The sequence below is a fragment of the Leopardus geoffroyi genome, chromosome A1 (assembly GCF_018350155.1).
Source record: "Leopardus geoffroyi isolate Oge1 chromosome A1, O.geoffroyi_Oge1_pat1.0, whole genome shotgun sequence".
Taxonomy (NCBI): Eukaryota; Metazoa; Chordata; class Mammalia; order Carnivora; family Felidae; genus Leopardus; species Leopardus geoffroyi.
The window spans coordinates 60,371,353-60,395,007 of NC_059326.1; the positions used below are offsets into that span (position 1 = coordinate 60,371,353).

General features: G+C 40.2%; 1 protein-coding gene and 1 long non-coding RNA gene across 8 annotated transcripts in view; one reads left to right on the plus strand and one right to left on the minus strand.

The window, feature by feature from the left end:
* The window catches only part of LOC123599199, a 126,864-nt gene extending 112,883 nt beyond the window's left edge, over nt 1–13,981 (minus strand). For 2 of the 3 annotated variants that reach the window (XR_006713035.1, XR_006713033.1), the window contains exon 1: nt 13,246–13,655. This is a non-coding gene — a long non-coding RNA (uncharacterized LOC123599199). Of the gene's footprint in view, nt 1–13,245 lie in introns of all 3 variants that reach the window. The other variant, XR_006713034.1, reaches the window with a different exon arrangement.
* Nucleotides 13,981–22,982, plus strand: SLITRK5 (SLIT and NTRK like family member 5). Of its 5 annotated transcripts, none has more exons than XM_045480449.1 (3): nt 13,981–14,613; nt 17,235–17,386; nt 17,789–22,982. In XM_045480449.1, exon 3 carries the CDS (start codon nt 17,797–17,799, stop codon nt 20,671–20,673), a length of 2,877 nt encoding a protein of 958 aa, XP_045336405.1. In that variant the 5' UTR covers nt 13,981–14,613; nt 17,235–17,386; nt 17,789–17,796; the 3' UTR covers nt 20,674–22,982. The 5 variants fall into 5 exon arrangements, with proteins under 5 accessions (XP_045336405.1, XP_045336401.1, XP_045336414.1 ...); XM_045480458.1 differs by lacking the exon at nt 13,981–14,613 and adding an exon at nt 14,645–15,205; XM_045480445.1 differs by lacking the exon at nt 17,235–17,386.
* Nucleotides 22,983–23,655: the final 673 nt, after the last annotated feature.

The following is a 23,655-nucleotide window of genomic DNA, read 5'->3' on the forward strand; positions in this document are numbered from 1 at the left end:
AACAGAGCACTTTAGAATCACCTTCGCAGACAAGAAAGGACTTCTAGAAATAACTGCTCTAATAGCTGCCTGAAGGATTCTGCAGTCTTTAAAGCTAGCACAGAACGGCTTCAGTGGTCGGCTTCGACCTGCCTCGTCAACCAACCAGGATTTACATAGCTATATATTTCCGAGAGGTTTCTTCTGGTCCAAGCCCCCTGCACGATTAAAGGGGTCCTTGGGTCCCAGAAGTTACATCTACTGTGACCCCAGGCTCCTCTCAGGTGTGCTCAAGCTCAGCCCTGGGTATTCTGCATTCTGCGAGAATATGGCTGGGGGTGTAGGGAATAGAATTATAAACAACAAAATAAAAACAAACACACAAATCCTTCCACTCAGGTTTTAGAAAATAGCAACAGATAGATAAAACAGGCATAGGGACTGTGTCTAAACAGCCCTTCTGAAAACTTCCCTAACATATGACATTGGTTTACATAAATAGAGCAACATAATATTTATAAACATCTAAATTCCCAACACTCAGTAAAATCTTGAGTCATCAGATTTTCTCCCAGCAAAAAGTACCTATTAACTGACATTTGGATATATTCATATAATAATCATTATTTGAAATGATAGGCAGATGTAGCAAGCAAATCACAATCTTAATGTGAAAGTCAAAAAGTAGCATAACTACTGGGAGATATAAATATTAGCATAATAAAGTTACTACCTACCATGGAGAAAATTACCAATTCTTGTGAACACATGAAGAGTATATTTGCATATTTATGGCAAGTGCCTGTTAAAATTGGCAGCAACTTTTTTAAATTTACTGTTTTCAGGATGACATTCAAGGTGAGTGCATTTTATTATGCTCTGATATTTGAAAATTGAACGCACCATATATAGTATATACATTTATCATTTTCACTCACTGTCTGCTAGTGTGTGTGTGTGTGTGTGTGTGTGTGTGTGTGTGTGTGTAACCTAGGCTATGCATCTCCACAGCTATGAAAGCAGTTATTATACGGCTTGCTATCATATCAAAAATAATATCTGTAAGTGAAATGCACCAAAATCAACCTTTGTAGAATCAAACACAATACCCATGGTGAAAATATTTTCTTCAAGAAGAAACAAGTTATTTTCTTGTATGTGACTTTCAAGATCATACTCATGGATTTCAGAATTGCACCTTAACAAAAGTTCTTTAATAGGGGCGGGCAGTTACAAAAAAACCCCAAAATATTGAATAACAGAATTCAAAGTTAATAAGGTTGTGTGCTAAAATATAAATTCAGGTATGACAGAAATCATTCAAAATATACAAGCAAAAAGTATGTGTATGTATATATAGATGTATATATTTAAATTAGCAATTAAACAATAACATTCCTGATATATATTTACATAGATACTGACAAAAATTAATAGATGATACAGCAGAGCACTAATATGAATTAATGGTATGCATATATAATGTTCTATATGTATGATAAACTAATTTACACTAGAGTTTATATTTGTAGTAACTTAAATTGACAGTCCTGTATTTTTCTACAAAAGCAACTTTCACTTTCATATGTAGCTGTTGACTGTAGTGCTACAAACTTATTTTAAATAAATCTAAAGTATATATTCTTCATGGAGACAGTTATAAAAATTGCTTTATAATTTCTTTAGTGTAGTAAATATGTTTCATATTCAAACCTGACTTAATTTTCCTTACAATTTACTAGAGTTTTTTGTTACTTACTTATGCTCTAAAGTCAGGATACAAAAAAAAAAAAAAAATAGTTTCTCCTCTATTTTGTCCTCCAGGTCTTTTGGAACAATGTACATGCATGAGTTTTCTAAAATTCATCACTAGGAAGTGCTGTCTGGCAAGCATTCCCATTTTCTTATTCCGGTAGCCAAAAAGAGCTAGTGAAATCTGCAAGCCAGCAACCACTTAATCTATGGCAGACTCTTGGTGCTATAAATCCATAACTAATCAGGATCAGCTGATAATGAATGCAACTTGTCTTGAATATCTATTCTGGGAAAAAATCTTTCCTGCAATCCCATGTAGGCTTCTCCAACTCTTTGATTTAGAGAGTAGACTCAAAGCATGTTTTTGCTTTTAATAACTAATAATATAACATGAAACAACAGCTAACACTTATTCAGTGCTTACAATGTGCAAAGAAGTATGCTAAACATTTTGTATGAATTAACTCATTGAATCCTCATGACAAATGAAAGTAATTACCTGATGTAAATAAATTCACAATATTTTAAGCAGTCATTAAAAGGCAAAAATGGAACTGATTTACCCAAACCTCTGTTTTTAATCACTGCACTCACTATCTTTGAAAAAGTCCCTCACACGGTGAAAACTATCAATGCGATCAAAAAGGACCCATACCTCTGTGTTCTAAAACAGTAGATGAATATATATTCTAAACACATTAAACCTGTTTGTCTCCTAAACAATGATTTGAAAGGAATAAAAGAAACCTCTATACACTTCAGATTTTTGTTCAGTTTCCTCGTTTAAAGTACCTATCTGAATGACATTGGGGAAAATATTCCACATTTTAATTATATCTTCTGTCAAAATGTTATCAAATTCACAAAAACCTCCAAACTATGATGCCCTGATAGTACATTAGTGACATCAGAAATGTACAGATACAAGGTCTCTGATAGGAATAAGGGTACCCTGAGCATGCTCCAACATGCATAAATTAATATGCATGTGGCCAGATTTTTAGGGCACTGTCATCACTTTATTTTTCCCCATAAAGTTAATCAATCTTTTGGCTTCATTTTTTTTTCTGTCAGTGAACACACATGGTAAGAATAGTTTCATAGCTTACCTATTGCTCTCATTATAGAATGAAGTTTTTCAAGCTTTTTTTTTTTCATGATAATCCATTCAGTAGATGAAAGCCTTATGCAAATGACATGAAATGCTGCCAAAGCAACATGGAACCTGAGGTTGTTAGTGTCTTATTTTTATTTTGTGCTTTTCAGAATACGTTAATTATCAAGTTAACTCCACTTCTGTTCCTTCTGGTGTACACTAAGGAGTCAGAAAATTGGGAGTCTAATTCTCCAATAACCAGAGGTGCACTTTGGTTCAAATATTTACACTGTCTGGGTCCTTTAAATAAGGAGATAGTACCCCACGTTTTCCTTTTAAAATTTAATGTGATTAGCTTTCTATTTTTCTTCATTATTTCTCATTCCACAACTCTGAAAACATACTTAAAAACTAACATTTAAAAAAAGCTAATTGTTTTTGCTTTTAGATGTAATTTTAAAAAGTTCTTTGAAGTAAATCTTCAATAATTCACTAGATTTTAGGAACCAGATCTTTATATTTAAAGACTATTGGCCTTCTAAGTGACTCAATAATTAAAAACTGATAAACTTTCAAATGGGTTTCTCCATTCAATCATAAAGTTGAATAGTTACCAAAGATGAGCTAATCCCCTTACCTCCATTTGGGCCTCACCTAAACCATTCCAGAAAAGGTTTTATAACCTTTTTCAGAATTTTTCATATATGTTCAAAATGTATTATATTAATTTTTTTAAGTAACTCAAAATCTGAATGACTTGTTATCACCATATGGGCATAGAGAGTATATGCTCAACATTTTCAGCATAGTAACCATTTGTCCTGAATCATCTGATCATAAATCAGGATAAATCATCCCACATTGAAAACCTTATTTGCAGATGTAGCTTGCTTTTCTATTATTCTGCTCAACTGTATTACACATTTCTGGGGGGAAACAATTCAGCTTATTCATTTTATTAAGCATAGATGGAAAGACAATATACCTGTTCATGCATGCATTTCTTCAGTTATGCACGCTCTCACACACTCACTCAGAGCCAGTACTGCCTTGCAGACTTTGGTTTATGCTCCAATTTCTATGGTCCCGGATCTGAGGCACCCGCTGCTAGCAGGTGTCTGCAGGTGTTTGCCTACAAGACGTTCATTGACAGTTTATTGCAACCAGCGTACCTTCCCTGGTAGTGAAAAACAGCGGCAAAAGCACTGCAGGCTAAGTAATGTAGGACAATGATGCTTCATGTACTGTGAATGCATAATCATTCATTATCAGTTGGGCAAAGATTAATCATTCTTCTGTGATATTTTTCCCATGGAAGAACTAGTTATCAAATTCTAGTTTCCACAGGCATTGTCAGTGTATTGGAAGGACTGCAGCTGTACTATGAGTCTCATGGACATTTAACTTCTGACAGCTGTGAATGCTTCTTTGTGAATGCAGACATTGCTCTTTGACTCAGAGTTTCTGGAAGAACTCCAAGATGCATTCTCAAGGGCTGCTGCAGACTCCCCGCGTGCATGTTAGGAGAAGGTGGTCAGAAACGTCATGAACTGCTAGCATGGACAGAAACCTGTATTTTTTCTACATATATTTATTTCATTATAGCTATAAGTAGATGCAGTAATAGTCAATGATGAATCTAATATTTATAAATTTTCAATATTTGAAGACGTATCATACTTAACGTCAAATCATTCCATGTTCAACTTTACTTACATTGAGGAAGTACTAACATACCCCAAAACTCAAATATTTTCTTTGAGTTTTATGGAGACACCTGTGTGACATTCATAACAAAACTGGGCTATTAGACATGGAAGATCAAAATATTAAGGGTCAATAAAGTATAGTTATTTATAGTGGGTTTTAGTAATTTGTGATTAATATTTTCATGAACCTAAGTGGTTTATCAATTATTAAGAAATTTCATTAGGCAATGAGATTATCTCATTTATGTACTCTTTGGAAAACTTAGAAACTATGTGTTATGCCATTTTAAATTTTATATGATTTCTATAACAAATTCATATGCCAAAGGGCTATGGGTTGTATCCTTAAACTTATGCATGAAAGGGTTGGTATGAGTGCTCTTCAAAGGAGCCATTTTAGTATTGTATTATTTATTTTGTTAGCAGGTATATAATGCTTGCTTTGACTACTGGTTTACTAAATATGAAATAATAATTAGTCAAAAGCTCAAAAATAGAAAAACCTTCTATTATGGACATTTTTTTACATTAGAAAAGTACACTATATGTATTCAAAAATATTGTTTTATGAACCTTATGTATTCTAGTTGCTGTGACAATAACTCCTGGTAGCTAATAATTTTTTTTTATTCTTAAGGTAGAACAATATATTTGTAAATATATTTAATGATCAGTTTAAGATATATTTTATTTGTAAGAGTAACACTATGTATTAATAATTTGAAAGGTATTCTTACTGCTGACTTTCTCAGAAAACATTCAACATTATAGAAATGATTAATCACTTAGAAGGTATGCTTATTAAAGCTCATTACTAAGTATTGCTAGACATTATTTTCACTTTTCTTTTAAACTGAAGTAAAAGTCCAAAAGTGTGCATATAAATTAGCAAATTTTTAAAAAAGAAAAAGAAAAAAGATACTAAAAGTCCCTGTAATTCATATCATGGCATGGTTCTGCTCTATACTGTCTGTATGAAACATGGAATATCACCAACTACCTTGAGGCAACATGAAGTTGTTTTAATAATTACATGAAAGAATATGACCATCTCACAAAATAGCAGGCAAACAGAAAATGAATGTATGTTGTAGGCATGCATACATTTTAGTTGATTGATTTTGAATTATAAATGATGTTAGAATCGCTTGTTGATGCTTGTGTTAACTGTGGCTGGTAAATATAATTACAAATTGAAAAACCTCGTCAAATAGATTCCTATTCTTTGGGACAAATCAATTTAAGCTTCTCTCTCTATAATAGATGACTCCTAAATGCTATTGTATCAATACTATAATGAAAACTTTTTAATATAAAAATACCTGCAAATTTTAGTATTTACATACAATCAAGTTGCAGTATAGTCATTGATCAAAGTCTGTCTTCATAGCAGTCACTATCCATATAATACTGCAGTTAAGGACACAGTTGATTGTACAACGAAGCATGCCTCTTATACTAGTGATTCAAATCCAAATTGGTTATTTGTTCATTGGGATACGTAACAATCAATTAAAATTGCAGCATACGTTATAATAGGTCACATGACAATAACTGTGAATCTAGTTTCACTAGAGAAGCATCATTAGATTGACAGAATGCTTTTGATCACAGGATAAAAATGCATCATGTAATATTAAATAAAAATTAGCTGCCTTAGATCCATTTATCACAAAATGTACTCCATTCTTATTATCATTCTATTATTAATATTTATTTAAATGAAAATAACTTTACATTTTAGGATAAAGTGAATCATTTAAAGTCTACATTTTGGGTAATAATACTACCTTTCTTCCAGGGACATTTTAACACTTATCATCTGATTAACCAGCGTGTTTTTTTTAAGGTCCATTGAAAAGAAGCACAGTAACTTTTTTATATATAAAATATGTGATCTACCCAGAGTGGTTTCTGCAGAAATGCAAGTGTATAGTTGTTGCCAAGCCAGAATCAAGAATGGTGTTGAAGTCTCTGAGAGCCACTGTACTGCTATGGATCAGATGGCTTCCTCTCAATTTTGGACTTAAGCTCTCAAGCAATTCATGCTTCTTTTGAAGCTATATTGATTTTGCCCAAAGAAGAAATACAATAATGGAAATATAGGTCAATTTTATTATTAATATTTTAGATAAGCTGATCGAAAACAAATAAAAATTAATCTCAAATATTATAATAATTTGTAATGAGGACTGGTTACCAAGCTATTACATCTCTGCTTCAAATATATAAATATGAATTTACTTAAACTGAGATTTATTCAGATCTTCATGGAAATTAGAGGACATATTTGCATTCTATAAATTCATTAATTATAATTTCTTGTCCAAACTCTGCCCACTCTACTTGTACAAGACAGCACTGAACTTCAAAATAGAGCTGTTGTATTCAAATGGTGGAATGTAAGAGTTCAAGTGCTGTTTTGTTACTGACTGACAGACTTCTCTGTACAAAAAGCCTATTCCAGGATAGTTCCTTGAAGCAAAATACCCTCTTAGGACTTTCTTCTCCAGTTCTACTAATATCCCACTGTGTGATCTGAAGAAAAGCACCTTAGAGAATACTTCATCATACATAAAAAGGCACTTATCTTCTAATAAAATTCTATTGATATAAAATAATCTACCTTGCCTTCTTTATAGTGGTGTAATAAGGATGTAATAAGGAATTTTGAAATGCCTGTAAAATGCCTTGAAATCTTTAAAAGAATGGCAGGAGTCTTCAACTGAATGCAATTTAAATGAATTGAATACAGACCCTCAACAGAATGCAAATCAGGCCCCTTGCCAAATGTGAATCATAATTGTCCTTATTTATTGAGAGTGTCATAATCACCATCATTACTCATGAGTACAGCTGTTCATACTGATTGACTTTCAAGGTATCCCAGAAATTGTGTGAGAAACACAGCTGCAGCCTTCTAGGGATTTATCCTCTAGATTTGTACTGTCCAATATGGTAGCCACAAGGCACATGTGGTTACTTATATATAAATAAGCTAAAATTTTAAGAATTAAAATTGTATTTGCTGTGTCAGACAGACCACATTTCGGTTGCTCAATAGTCACCTGTGGCTAATGACCATCATATTGGACACTGCAAATAGGGGTTAGTTCCATCATCACAGAACGTTCTGTTGGAGAACATTTTTATAGAGGCTTGGCAAATATATGTTACAAAAAATACTATTCAAGTATTCAACTTATGCAATAGTATTTTTTAAATTATTTTAATGTTTATTTATTTTTGAGAGTGAGAGAGAGACAGAGTGTGAGTGGGGAGAGGCAGAGGAAGAGGGAGACACAGAATCCGAAGCAGGCTCCAGGGTCCAAGCTATCAGCACAAAGCCTGATATGGGGCTTGAACTCACGAGCCGTGAGATCATTACCGTAGCCAAAGTCAGACGCTTAACTGATTGAGCCACCCAGGTGCCCCTATGCATTAGTATTGTTATATATTATATTCCACTTATTTTGACTGGAGAATGCAGGTGACTTGTCAAAAAGTAAAAATGACCCAGAAATCCTTCAACTACCCTGATATGAGTCAATTATTTTATATCAAACATAATATGGTTTAGGATAATATATTTAGCAAATAAATATTTGTTGAATGAAAAAATTCAAAATTGGACATGCATTTATTGTGTATACAAAGAGTCTTTTGAAGCTCAGTTTTCCACTGTTTGAGGGGTAAGAAACTCAAGTTCTTTGCTCAATAAGAAATGATAATCTAGCCCAGAAGAAAATGGCAACCTTAATCAGGAAACAGAACATCGTGCTAGGCAAGTGCTAGATAATGGAAGAAAATGTTCAGGTAAGGAAGTCTTCGGTGTTGGTTAGAGTGGACAGAAAGGAATTTTTTGGTGAAGAAAGGATTTACAGTAAATTCTCTAGAACAATAGCTGAAAGAAAAGGGAAGAGCCAGTTAGATGAATGAGCAGTACAACAAAACTTTTGGAGTTGGGAAAGCTGATTTGTTTTGAGGGGATAGAGAGATTATGGGAGTCTCCCCTTGAATGAAAGATCCTAGTTGATAAAAGTTGAATAAAGTATAGTGAATTTAGACATTCTCCTATAAACAGTCCTTCTGAAAATTTTGTAATGAAACTGTGTTTTAGGATGGCTCATTGTTTTTCTTTGAAAACCTGAAACAGGATACAGGAAATACAGATATACATAATGCCTGTTTGGATTTGTTTCCTAAGAACGACTAGAGATATGTGAGACCCAAGAACTGATAAACCTTAAGAGACAAATCCTATCTCTAATAGAAAGATACATAGAAAAGCTATTCTAGCTATATAATAAAACTGTTTCTTTTCCAGTGGACTATGCATATCTCAATGCGAGTATAAGCAGAATGGCATCAGCCTTTGTTCTAACAGGGCCTGATGATAGTTTGTATACTTAAAATATGTCACAATTACACACTCACTCATCTTCCTGCCGATAGCAGTAAAGATCTGCTGCTGACAATTTTGAGCATAAGCACTTATCTTCTTTAGAGAACGATTTTGATCTTTCCTTCACCCACCACAGTATCAAATAAAGGTAACGTCACCAGTACCCAGTATGGTTCTACACAGGGAAGAAGGAAAGGGAAGCCAGCTTCTATTAATTATTATTCTAATAGTTAGGACTAGCAGCTAGAATTCAATGTCACATGTTACAGCTACAAAGAAAAAACATTTTAACTAATTAATTTATAGTCACATATTTAGAAAGATATTTGGTGTCTTCACTGACAGCAATGTGTCATAGAAAAAATAGTTTTGAGAAGTGCGGGACAGAGATTAACTTGGTAACATCATCTTCAACTCTCTACCACCTCCCATATCATTGTTCCAAATACAGATTTCCCTTGACTTACAACAAGGGTATGTCCCGATAAACCCATTGTAAGTTGAAAATGCATTTAATATGCCTAACCCACCAAACTTCACAGCTTAGCTTAGCCTACCTTAAATGTGCTCAGAACACTTATGTAGCCTATAGGTGGGCAAAATCATCTAACACAATGCCTATTTTATAAAAATAGGCTGAATATCACATGTAATTTATCGAATACTGTACTGAAAGTGAAAACTGGTGGCTGCATGGGTACAGAATGGTTGTTAAGTTTATGGGCTGTTTAGCTTGTGATCACTTGGCTGAGTGGGAACTGAGGCTTGCTACTCCACAGCCCAGCATCACAAAAGAGGATCGTACCACATATCCCTGGCCCAGGAAAGGATAAAACTCAAAATTCCAAGTAGTTCCCACTAAATGTGTATTGTTCTCAAACCAGCATATAGTTGAAAACTCCTAAGTCGAACCATTCAAGTCAGGGACCTTCTGTAATATCCTTATTTTTCAAGTACATGTATTTTGAAAATTTTTATTGGAAATATGCATGTAAATTGAAATTTTGAAAAAATAAAAAATAGAATGTAAAGTGAAAAACCTTCATCCTACTAAACACTCCCTAGTCTTCCCCCAAAGGGCAAACTGCGTTACTGAATTTGTGTATCCTTCCAAAAAGATTCTCTCCTCCTCCCCAGCAATGTACACAGATGGATGCTATGGACGCTATTAATAATGACAGGAACATATACTTACATACACTGTTATGAAAGGCAGAAGAGCATTCCAAGGTATAGATAGATATGTACCACTTTTCACTTAGACTCAGTCACTTACAAATGTGACTATTCTCACATATTACATTGTATATTACATGTATATGAACATTACAGGTACATTATATTGTACATGTACTTTTTATTTTGGTACACCTGTAGCCTACTTTCTGAAAATATAATTGTTGAAAATATAAATGCATTTTAAATTCTGGAAGATATTTCCAACTTGTCCTCCAAAGACAGGGTTTTAACACCTAATCTATCAAAAGACTATCAGAGTATATTTATAAGTAAGTGTAAGAAGCAAGGAAGAAAACTGTCTATTTTATGTACATCTTTCTCTTATGCCTCTGACGGCAAATATCTAAGACTATAAAAAACAAACTAAATCTAAAAGTGAATAAATAATCTTGCTGAAATTAATCAGCTTAACTAGTCATTTGAATTTGATAAATATCACTGCATGATAATTTCAATTGTTGTAAATCCAAATGTACCAAACTGATAAAAAATATGCTATACTACAGTTATTTAGCTTATCAATTACACAGAGAAACAATCATAAGAGATGACTCATGTTTTCCCTTCGAGGAGAAACTTTTCTGCTTTTAGGAATATGTGATATATATAATTTAATTTCAAAGACATTAAAAAGATATATATCTGAAAAATGTGTTGTTTACCAAACAGGGCTGTATAGACCTTTAGCTACACTGTCACAAAAGTACTCTTATTAGAGCTGATTTTGGAGGAGTCTGGAATCTAGCATTGGATTTTATAATCTTAACTTACCAGTTAGGCTAACAAGAAGAAATGCAAGTTCTACTTACTTTAGATTTCAATAACGTTGGTTAGTATTTATAAGATCTCATCACTATCACGAAAGAATTTCCTTGTTTATAATCTCTTTTAGGTTATTTCATGAGAGACCATAATTCTTGACTTAGCATTTTAATATTCTAAAGAAACCACACAACAATACACAAACATAATATGACGAGATATCTTAAGAAATTATTTAATATAAGAATTCATCCAAAGAGTTGATAAAACACTAAAATGATAATTCCAGGTAATAATGAATATTAATTCATTGGTGAATTCATATTCACCAAGATATATGGCCAATTTCAAGTGATAAGTATGCTAGTTGTGGTTTGAATTTAAATTTTATTAGGGAGGTATCAGATTATGTCCATAATTCACACTAATTATTGCCAAATGTATTACCATATATGAAACGTATTTATGATTATACTAGATCATTAATAACTATAATATGCACACGTATGTTCACAAATATTTAGACACAGATTCTCAACTTTTCACATCCAACCGACTCAATCAAATAATGTTTAATTTAGTATCATGCCCTTAATTCAGGAGGGATCTATTTGATCAATCATTTCATTTTCTAGTTCCCCAAAGTGTTTATGAAATCCTGTGCATTCTTTGGAGTATTATGTGAAACCAAGCATACATCTCATCTGACTATATTGTTTAGTATGGACTGAAACATAGATATGTTTGCTCGTGTAGGAGAAAGTCTTGGCTTAAATTTGATCCCTGTTACATGATTAATTTATTTCTTTTCTGGCCATAGTCAATATTCAAAGAAAATAAGAGTTCAAAGACTAGCAAACGAGGATTTTCCTTATTTCTGTGATGTTTTTCCTCCGGAATTCTGTTTGGTCTCTGCATGTCACTGTATTTTCTCCAAATTCACTTTCCTGCACAGCAGTTTACAGAGACACCTAGCGGTAAACCATCATGATGGCTTCTCAGGCTATCCTTAATATTGAGTAAATGGTAGAAAGTTGTCATCACTTATTTATTTGAACCACAAGAAATAAACTGGAATATTGTTTCTAACAAAACTATAACCTAAATTAATTGCTACCATGTTTAAAACTTTTTAGCTCAACAAATTTATTTTTAATTAGGAAATAAATCCTTTAATTCGAAATCAAAAATTAAACTGAATTGTGATATTAAATACAATTTTGAAGATTTATGAAAGCAATAAAATAATGAACTAAAACTATACTACAGCTATTTTGAAAATTCCAATAATTGATTAAACCATGTTATACCCAGAATTTCTATGGAGTTTGTCTACATCAAAAATTATGTCTGTGATAGAACTTAATATTGATATGCCAAAAGTTTCCAAGTTTAAGTAATATGTAATTTTTAAAACATGACAATTTAACACATTCATTTAAAAATATAAAAGCAATTTCATACCTTAAAAATAAATTTTCTAAAATATATAATGTTAGAAGATGATGACTAAATAAAATATACGGTAACCAGACTTTAGTGGATGTAGTTTAAGTTCTCTGTTTATATAAAGTACCTGTGGCAAATGGCTCTCATTCCCCAGCCAAATGTTTCTAAATTTACAGGAAGTTCTGTTATAAGATTTTATTGTGTTATTCAATGATGTTACAGATTACTTTGTTTCTCCCTTTCTTGTATATGCCTTGAATTTAAACAAAGTATGTATGGATTAACAAAAATATTTGCAAAACAGATTGAGAGGAAATTTCAAGAAATGCTGCAAAACCTCAGGAGGCTGCAATAATCACCACCTCTAGAAAACTCCTTCTAATTCAACACAGAGAGAGGATGTGAAAAGATGTTTGTGTGTGTGTGTGTGTGTGTGTGTGTGTGTGTGTTTATGTATATACATATACATATATATATATATATATATCAGAATCTCTATAATCCTATCTTTAATCAAGATATTATACCACAATAGCATCCCAAACGTTACCAAGAAGGAGACAATATCAATTATGTTTAAGATGATCCCCAAAGAACATTAATTCATAATTAATCCCAAAATAAAATAGATGAAATATATTTAAATGGTAAAACTTCCCGGTTATCATGGAACAGGCACATGTTCACTCAGCCTCCATTGGGCCACTTATTATGATCAACTTTTTTTCTATACCTGGGAAGGACTGCAGGTCTAAGTATTACAAACACTGGAAATATGCTTTATGAATGTAAAGACCCCCCCTCTGGGGTGGAGGTGTCTGGTTTCACAGGCAAGAGCCAGGAATACTTACTGTAGAGATGATGCTAGTGGAGTTTAGCAGGTGACTCTTCAAGAAACTCGCTTTCTATCGATACTGCATTTATTTAGGGGTCTCCAGCTTTTTAGTACACACCAAATGTATTCACAAACATTCTTTCTGAAAGTCGTTAACATTCCCTTGCATCGCCCAGACATACCTATAAAACGTAATTCTTAAAGAAAAAAAAAAAAAAAAGCATTAGCGCCCTTGTTTGCAGCTAGGATGAACCACTCCCTCTTCCAGGGTCCTTTAGAGTTAAGTACAGAGACAGAAGCAGGGGCAGTATCATTCTAAATGGTGGGAGGAAGGCAGGCGATCAGCACAGGGCTGGAATCATCTGTCCCTGACCACCAACAAGCCTGGCACTGTCGGGGTTATTTCCACTCCTCCCTTTTTCAATCCAAGGATTGCACAGTCCCACGCTCGAGTTACGCACAGGTTCCAAGACTCTTCGTCTCCCACGAATGTGACATCCAAGGGGGCTCCGATTGCGCCGCCCGAATCCAGGGACGCCTTCGCCCTCGGCTGCCATCTATCGGCCACCGAGCGCCCGCTTCGCCCCGGGCCCATCATGTCTGCTGCAGCTTGGCTCGCACCAGCGGCGCGACAATAAACAAGTGCATTGGACGGGGCCCTGCGCCCGCGCTGGAGCAGATGTCTCAGAGACCCCGGTGATGCTTACCGTGTTGCCACATCTTCAGCGCCCGGGAGGGAAGAAGCGATTTTCTCTGAGTATTTTAGAGCCGCCAGGCTGCCGGGACACGCCACAGGCGTAAAACAACGCTGCTCCTGTCCCCCCCCAGGCCCCCTAAAGGATGTCGGAGATAGAGAGTTCCAAATAATGACGATCGTGCGCCGCATCTGGGGAAAGGATGAGAAAAACCTCTGCAAACACCGGGAGCGATGAAACTGCCAAGAGGATGCGGGAACCGTACAAATACTAATTAGGGGCCGCCGCGGCGGTGGACAGAGAGAGGGGACAGCGGCGGCGGGATCCCGGCGCGGTGGTCGCCACTACGCGGGGGGTGGAGGACGGCGCAGGAGCCGTAGCCACCCCAGGAGTAGCCAAGGGGCCGATGCCACCTTTGCTCGCCCCCTCACTACCATGTACAGTGTGCGCTGCAAGAAGAAGGCGGGCGATGCATGCACACCCCCGCGCCCCGCTCCCTCTGGCTAGTCCCCAGGCGTGCGCCACTGACCAGGGGGGAATGTGGTGAAGACGGCGAGGAGGAGAGCTGAGGGGGGAGGGGAGGGGCGGCCAGCGCGAACCCAGGCCCGAGGGTTCGTGGAGTCGGAGGCTGGAGGGGGCGGCGGCTGCTGCTGGCTTGGAGAAAGTTGCCCCTTATGCAGATGGCAACTGTAAGTACCCGCCTGGGGAGTGCCGTGTTGGGTGCCCGGGACCCTGCGATCGCGCGGTGGAGCGGGTGGGAACGAGTGTGCGAGTGAGTGTGAGTGTGAACGGGAGCGATCGCTCGGCGGGGCTGACCGTCACGTTGGAGGGGCCGGCGGTGCCTGGCAGCCTTCACGTCCCCTCCTCGGGTTCCGCGCCTCCCCCCCTCCAACAGCTCCCTCCCCGCCCCGCCCGGCTCCTGCTCCCGGCCCCTACCGCCAGGCGCCTCTACAGCCGGTCCTCCGCCGCCCCCTCCTCCTCCCTTCCCTATCGGCCGCTCGCGATCGCCCCCTTCTACCCCCCCCCCCCACCTCGCTGCCCGCTTCGACTACCGCGGAGATTGCCGGGGAGAGCCGTTTGGGGAGCCCCGGAACCCGCGGTCGCCACCGCGGCGGCGGCCCCGGGCTGGCGGCGTCCGGGCGCCTCTTTCCTCCCGCCGCTCGGACCGCACAGCTCGCCGCCTTCTTGCCCTGCCTGGGCTCCGGAAACCCAATGCACACCCCAAAGAGGTATTTTTATAGGGGCGGCTATGATGAGTGGGCCCTGGAGATGTGAAACGGGGTAAGTCGACCGTTTACTTTGCAAAAGAGGCTCGTGTGTGTGTGTGTGTGTGTGTGTGTGTGTGTGTGTTCGTGTGGCAGCGGGAAGGCTAGCATTCCCTCTCCTCCCTCCCCTCCTTCCTTCCCTTTCCCTTCCTTCGCTTTGGGGCGGAGTGGGGGAAGGGAGCCTCGCGTCCTGGAACTCCGGGTGCTTCTGCCTGGGCCGCTGTGGGAGCAGCTGTGCCCAGAGCCACGGGTCGGGCCTGGGTGCTGGGCTCCAGCCCACGCAGCCCCACTCTGTGTAATGCAGGGATGTGCAGGGCGATGGTCTAGGGTATAAATTCTTTGGGGGCAAATACAGTTCCTCCGCCCCCGTCCTCCAAAAAAAAAAAAAAAAAAAAAAAAATCAGATAATCTGAGAATGTGCAACGCACTCGCGAATTTACATCGGAGGTGGGTTTCCCAGTCAGAATGTCAGCCCTCCTCGGCTCATTCAACTTTATTTTCTCAAATTTTCGGGTTCCTTTGATGGCAAGGGGGAGGGGAAAGAGAGTGGGGTGAGAGGAAGCTCTTGGACCCCGGCTACCCAGAACTGAATTAAAGTTGTAAACGCTCGAGTTTAATACCGGCTGGTCACAATTTGCGATGGGCTGTCTGAAAGGGAGGGAGGTGAATGGGGGCGGGGAAGTCGAGGGAAGGAGGGGGAGGGGACCCAACCCCCGCTGAATGGATGTGCAGATTTCATCCTGTGGAGAACTGAATTTTCAAGGTAAACGTTTTGCTTTCCATAGGGGGTGTTTTTTCCGCTTTTAAGCTAGGAGGCGTTTGCGGTTGCGTTCGGAGGTTGGAGATACTTGTGAGGCTTATACACTGTGATTCCGATTCGTCTCGACACGTCTGGGTTGGCCACACGTGAATGATTCTCAGGCACACTTGCACATGAGCGTGCGAATGCAGGGGCTCTTAATAACGCGGGTCGGAGTCGGCCAGGGGAGCGAGGCTTGAACCCGTGACTCAGAAACGTCTTGGCTTTAGTTTTGGTTGTGATTCGACATCAGACTTCGGTGCTGATGAGGCAAAGGCCAGGTTGACTGGAGAAGAGGCATGGGTTCCCAGAGCCCAGCATTTTTACCCAATTCCCGCCTCCCCCAACCCCCCCCCCCCACCCGCCGCAGCCAACACAACACGCACTCACACACTCTGACCATTTGTGTCCTTTCCCTTCTGAGTACCGCTGTCGACCCGAAGTAGCAAGTCCAAGGAAGCCTTTCAGAGGACAAAAAGAAATCCAGAAATAAAAGGGGGAGGGGGTCAGATCGATTCCTTGAGAAGATGAAATTCGGATATTAAAGCACAGACCTATGTTACTTGCTGTTCTCCCTCCCTTTCTATTTCACCTTTAATCAGCCCGAGTGCCTTTTTCTCTTGGGGGGGGGGGGGGAGAAGAAAAGAAAAAGGAAAAACAAAGAAAGTAAAAAAAGGAAGGGGAGTAAAACACTGACACTTAAATGTAAGAAACAACTCCAAAGATGCTGGCGATGCCGGCGAGGTACTTAGTTGAGTCCAAATCCTGCTAATCCAGGAGCGTTAGTGTTACATTCCGTGGCAAACCGACGCGGAGCGGGAGGTAAGGGAGGTAAGGATGGTCCTCGGTTTACTTTTAGCTGATTCCCGGTAAGCGGCAGGAACGTCCTCTTTAAACTCCGGGTATCGGGAGGTGTTCCGGGATTGCGGATGCCTTCGCTGAGTTCTTTGTAATCCTTCGTGCAGAACTATTTCTGTGGCTTAGAGATGCGGTTTGGTAGCGTCGCTGACATGATCAATGAGGAGAAGTGGACGCAGGGCGCTCTCAGAGAAGCGCTGCTAAGTGGCACCGTGCATGCAATTAGGACGCTGATGTGCTTAAAAGCGTGGTAGTGAAGTCCACCATCAAAGGAACGCGCTCTCCTTTTTCTCCACACTCAAAGCTCCTGAAGACAATTGGTGATTTAAGAGCTTCTTCTGGGTCCTTTTGATGCATTATCTTACATCTCTTTTTTGCCTCTGAAAAGTGTTCTTTAGGTTCCCACCCTGGCATTTCCAGCGACGGTTTAAAATAGCCCAAGTATTGTGACTCCTTGCTTTTCTGTGAAAAATGGGAGACCTTCACGGTGAACTGTTAACTGAGGAGGTTCTGAAAGAAAGGCAGACGGGTTTGCTATAGGTGAGGTGGGGAACCTTGTAAAATGGTGTTTCTTTTCTCTTAAATTAGAACCATGAAACTGAACTGACAGCCATTTTATGTATATTTATGGATTGGTTTTGAAAAGAGGGGGGAGCAGGGAAAACACTAAAATGGGACTTTATCTAACCTGCCCTTCTCTTGTAAAGGGCAGCATATTTCTGTTGTACTCATTAGGAAATGAAATCAACCTTTAAATCAAAATGAGTATCAGATAATAATAAAGTCTGGAGAATGTCGGTGTTCCACTGGGGGGGGGGGTCATTCATATCCCCTCCTTCTGGATTTCAGAGAAATAGTAGTAGGGAAGAGAGAGACTTTCTTCCCAATCCCTTAAATTTTTGTCATATTATGTTGTTTCCTTTTCTCCTCTCTCCCTTGCAGGAGGTAAAATGCACACTTGCTGCCCCCCAGTAACTTTGGAACAGGACCTTCACAGAAAAATGCATAGCTGGATGCTGCAGAGTCTAGCGTTTGCTCTAACATCTCTCGTCCTTTCGTGTGCAGAAACCATCGATTATTATGGGGAAATCTGTGACAATGCATGTCCTTGTGAGGAAAAGGACGGCATTTTAACTGTGAGCTGTGAAAACCGGGGGATCATCAGCCTCTCTGAAATTAGCCCTCCCCGTTTCCCAGTCTACCACCTCCTGTTGTCTGGAAACCTTTTGAACCGTCTCTATCCCAATGAGTTTGTCAATTACACCGGGGCTTCAATTTTGCATCTGGGTAGCAACGTTATCCAGGACATTGAGACTGGGGCTTTCCACGGGCTGCGGGGTTTAAGGAGATTGCATCTGAACAATAATAAACTGGAACTTCTGCGAGATGATACCTTCCTCGGCCTGGAGAGCCTGGAGTACCTACAGGTCGATTACAATTACATCAGTGTCATTGAACCCAATGCTTTTGGGAAACTGCATTTGTTGCAGGTGCTTATCCTCAATGACAATCTCTTGTCCAGTTTACCCAACAACCTCTTCCGTTTTGTGCCCTTAACGCACTTGGACCTGCGGGGGAACCGGCTGAAACTTCTGCCCTATGTGGGGCTGTTGCAGCACATGGATAAAGTTGTGGAGTTACAGCTGGAAGAAAACCCCTGGAATTGCTCCTGCGAGCTGATCTCTCTCAAGGATTGGTTGGACAGTATCTCCTACTCGGCCCTGGTGGGGGATGTGGTTTGTGAGACCCCCTTCCGCTTACACGGCCGGGATTTGGACGAGGTGTCCAAGCAGGAACTTTGCCCAAGGAAACTTATTTCAGATTATGAGATGAGGCCACAGACGCCTTTGAGCACCACGGGGTATCTACACACTACCCCAGCCTCGGTGAATTCCGTGGCCACTTCTTCCTCAGCTGTTTACAAACCCCCCTTAAAGCCCCCTAAGGGGACCCGCCAACCCAACAAGCCCAGAGTGCGCCCCACCTCTCGGCAGCCCTCCAAGGACTTGGGCTACAGCAACTATGGCCCCAGCATCGCCTACCAGACCAAATCTCCGGTGCCTTTGGAGTGTCCCACCGCGTGCACTTGCAACCTACAAATCTCCGATCTGGGCCTCAACGTCAACTGCCAGGAGCGCAAAATCGAGAGCATCGCGGAGCTGCAGCCCAAGCCCTACAACCCCAAGAAGATGTATCTGACGGAGAACTACATTGCGGTTGTGCGCAGGAGCGACTTCCTGGAGGCTACGGGGCTGGACCTCCTACACCTGGGCAACAACCGAATCTCCATGATCCAGGACCGCGCTTTCGGCGATCTCACCAACCTGAGGCGCCTCTACCTAAATGGCAACAGGATTGAGAGGCTGAGCCCGGAGTTGTTCTATGGCCTGCAAAGCCTGCAGTATCTCTTCCTCCAGTACAATCTCATACGTGAGATTCAGTCTGGGACTTTCGACCCGGTCCCAAACCTCCAGCTGCTATTTCTGAATAACAACCTCCTGCAGGCCATGCCCTCAGGCGTCTTCTCAGGCCTGACCCTTCTCAGGCTGAACCTAAGGAGTAACCATTTCACCTCCTTGCCCGTGAGTGGAGTTCTGGACCAACTCAAGTCACTCATCCAAATCGACCTGCATGACAACCCTTGGGATTGTACCTGCGACGTGGTGGGCATGAAGCTTTGGGTCGAACAGCTCAAAGTGGGTGTCTTGGTGGATGAGGTCATCTGCAAGGCGCCCAAGAAGTTTGCGGAGACCGATATGCGCTCCATTAAGTCAGAGCTGCTGTGTCCAGACTACTCTGACGTGGTGGTTTCCACGCCCACGCCCTCTTCCATCCAGGTCCCGGCGAGGACCAGCGCGGTGACCCCCGCGGTCCGGTCGAACAGCACCGGGGCCCCCGCGGGCTTGGGCGCGGGGGGAGGTGCGTCGTCGGTGCCCCTGTCGGTGCTGATTCTCAGCCTGCTGCTGGTTTTTATCATGTCCGTCTTCGTGGCCGCCGGGCTCTTCGTGCTGGTTATGAAGCGCAGGAAGAAGAACCAGAGCGACCACACCAGCACCAACAACTCCGACGTGAGCTCCTTCAACATGCAGTACAGCGTATACGGCGGCGGCGGCGGCGCGGGAGGCCACCCGCACGCGCACGTGCACCACCGCGGGCCCGCGCTGCCCAAGGTGAAGACGCCCGCGGGCCACGTGTACGAGTACATCCCCCATCCACTGGGCCACATGTGCAAAAACCCCATCTACCGCTCCCGAGAGGGCAACTCCGTGGAGGATTACAAAGACCTGCACGAGCTCAAGGTCACCTACAGCAGCAACCACCACCTGCAGCAGCAGCCGCCGCCGCCGCCGCCGCCGCCGCAGCCGCAGCAGCAGCCCCCGCCGCCTCTGCAGCTGCAGCCGGGGGAGGAGGAGAGGCGGGAAAGCCACCACTTGCGGAGTCCCGCCTATAGCGTCAGCACCATCGAGCCCCGGGAGGACCTACTGTCGCCGGTGCAGGACGCCGACCGCTTTTACAGGGGCATTTTAGAACCAGACAAACACTGCTCCACCACCCCCGCCGGCAACAGCCTCCCGGAATATCCCAAATTCCCGTGCAGCCCCGCTGCTTACACTTTCTCCCCAAACTATGACCTGAGACGCCCCCATCAGTATTTGCACCCGGGGGCAGGGGACAGCAGGCTGCGGGAACCGGTGCTCTACAGCCCCCCCAGTGCTGTCTTTGTAGAACCCAACCGGAACGAGTATCTGGAGTTAAAAGCAAAACTAAACGTTGAGCCGGACTACCTCGAAGTGCTGGAAAAACAGACCACATTTAGCCAGTTCTAAAAGCAGAGAAACTCCCTGGGAGCTTTTGCATTTAAAACAAACAAGCAAGCCGACACACGCGGGGAACGCATTTGATTAATTGTGTTGTTTCAGCGTTTAGGGTGAAGTGCCTTGGCACGAGATTCTCAGCTTGGGCGGAAGATACTGAAAGGGTGTGCACTTTCCTTTCAATTTTTACACGTGGGGGAGACATTTGTGTAAACTGGGCACATCGATTTCTCTTCTCTTCTCTTCTTGTGGGGGAGGGGAGCAGAAGGGTTTACGGAGGGCCGTTTGCTGCGCAAGTGACTTGCTGACGGTGGCGGTTGTTCTTGTGGTGGTTGGAAGTGCCATTAAGAACGGTGGAAGATAGCAGCGCAGAGATTCTACTCTTCCTCTTTTGTTCCCTTTCCCTCCTCTTCTTCCCGCGCCCCTTTAAGCCATGGGTGGGTCTAAATGGCTTTTGTGGAGAGATTAGCACACCCCAACTTTAGTAGAAAGTTTGTTCTCTCTCTGTCCTTCCCCCTCCCCCTCCTCTCTCTTTCTCTGCCTCCCTGCCTTCCTCCCTCCTATCTCATTACTTTTCCTTTCTTTTTAAAGGATGTGTTTGTATGCATTCTGGACATTTGAATTAAAAAACAAAAGTATTGTGATCTGGAAAATGATCACCATAGATGTGGACAAATCATTAAAATTACAGAGCTATATGATCCATAATTGATTAGTCAAAATAACTTATTGATGAAATATACAAATATTTTATTGTAGCACCTATTTTTATACACACATTTAGCATTTCTCTTTCCTTCACTATTTAGCCTATGATTTTCACAGAGGTGTCGCACTATATTAGGACCTGCATTTCCAAAACAGGAGTGATATCAGGAAGGCATTTTAAATCACTAAAAATGTGGAGAACTTAATGGGAAAATCGTAAAGCCAATGCAACCCACCCGATTGGATCTGTCATTTAAAAAAAGAAAAAAATAATAACGGATTGTATCCCAATGTATAAAGGAAAAAAAAATTAGGGCAATTAATTGGGCCATTTGAGTAAGAATCGTGTGCAAGTTTCTGGTTTTATTAGAGAAGATTTAAAAGTATTTTTATTAGTCAACCAAAATGATGTATTGATTTGACTACTATTGTAGCCGATTTTTGATTGTTTAACCAAACCCAGTTGCATTTGTACAGATCCACATGTACTGGCACCTCAGAAGACCAAATGATGGACTGTACAAATCTCTATACGATGTCTTTATCCCTCTGGGCAGCAAGCAATGATGATGACCACAAACAGGATCTCTGTAAGATGGGGCTACTGTTGTTACAGTCTCATATGTATCCCAGCACATGTAATTTTTTAAATAGTTTCTGAATAAACACTTGATAACTATGTCAAATATGAGGGACTGAAGTAATGATTACTTGAGGTGCAAAAGACGTAGTTACGTGTGATTGACTGAATCTCCATTATTAACAATTAGGACATAGTAGCTAACTTTTATTCCTAATATGAAAAAATTTCCCCAATTATCAAATTTGAATATATGTATATATGTAAAATTCTCCTTTGCAAATTCAGGGAATTATGTTTTCCTAAAGGTGGCATTAATGTCTTTATTAATGAAACTTCAATTGTATACTTTCTTTCCTTACTGAAGTATTCTTCTAATACATGGACCGTGGTAAGTAATATATTGCCTATTCGTTTTTCTCCCAATGATATATATTTTATGTCAGTATTATTTATTCAGTCTACAATGCTCATAGTTTCCTAATTTCCCCGTATTCCCATAGTTTTCCTAATTTTAACTTGTGTAAAACTACCTTCAATGATTATGATGGGTACTTTATCTCAAGTTGATCTATATATCCTAAATGTTCGAAATGTTGGTGGGTGTAAGCTGTTCACCTCTGAGGAAGGTTTGCCAATGAATTTAGATTAGTATTTAAGAGTAGGAAATGTTTGAGTGAATCTGAAACTTAAAGAGCCATGTGCTTCATCGCTATTAGTGGATCTTCCCAGAATCTCACCTGAAATGTGTAAAATATCAAGGGCTGTTCATGAACTTTCTGTTTAAGGAACACTTTCCATGGCATTCTGCCACAAAGAGGCAGCATTCACCCATGAGTAAATTGACAGTAACTGCTTGAATTCAGATTGAACAGGTGGTAACAATTTCCCTGAGGAATTAAAAAAAAAAAATTACTAATGCTACATCGGTCAAGTGAAGTAAACTATCCCCATTCTGTGTAACATCTTCCCTTTCCCAAATTTTTTTCAAAGGGGAAAGGAACAAGCTTAATAATGCCATGATATTATCATGGGGAAAAAAAAAAAAAACAAAAACAAAAAACCAGTACCTTACTCTTCATCTACCTCCTCCATATTTAATCCAGGACTAGAAAAGAAAAATAAATTATAGCATTTGACTTCACAATTGGGGTTGTTCTTAATTTTTCTTCACAGTGGGACTTATTTTTTCAATGTCCAAATCACTTCCTCAATATTATTATATGTAGATATGACAGTATTGTATAAATTATAAACTATTAATACAAAGTGGAATCTTCACTGTAAGTTTTATTTCTTAATTGATGCATAAAAAGTGAGAGATAAGAATTACATGAAATTCAAGATGTAGTTCTGAATGATGTAAGTAGCTTCCAAAGAAAGTTTGTTGATGCATTTTTCAAAGATTCACAAAATAATGTTATTAATTCAAACCAGCGCCATCGTCCATAATCTTGTCACAAATACTTCTTTAGGTAGTTCATTTGTACTTCTACTCTTCCTAAGGTGTCCAGCCTTTTTTATTTTTTAATTTCAAAAATAACAATCATATGATTTATGAAAAGAGGTTACTTCTAATTTTTAAGTTATCTTTTTCCCAATTGTATGAAGGGGATAAGAGTAAATTCACTCCTGCTCTAATAAACTTGAAAATTTTTAACATGTAGAGTTATGAAACTGTGTAGAATTAAAAAACTGAATTCTTT

Bases quoted from the DNA above. Each gene is read 5' to 3' on its own strand.
- SLITRK5 (XM_045480449.1), top strand. From the start codon at position 17,797: ATGCACACTTGCTGCCCCCCAGTAACTTTGGAACAGGACCTTCACAGA.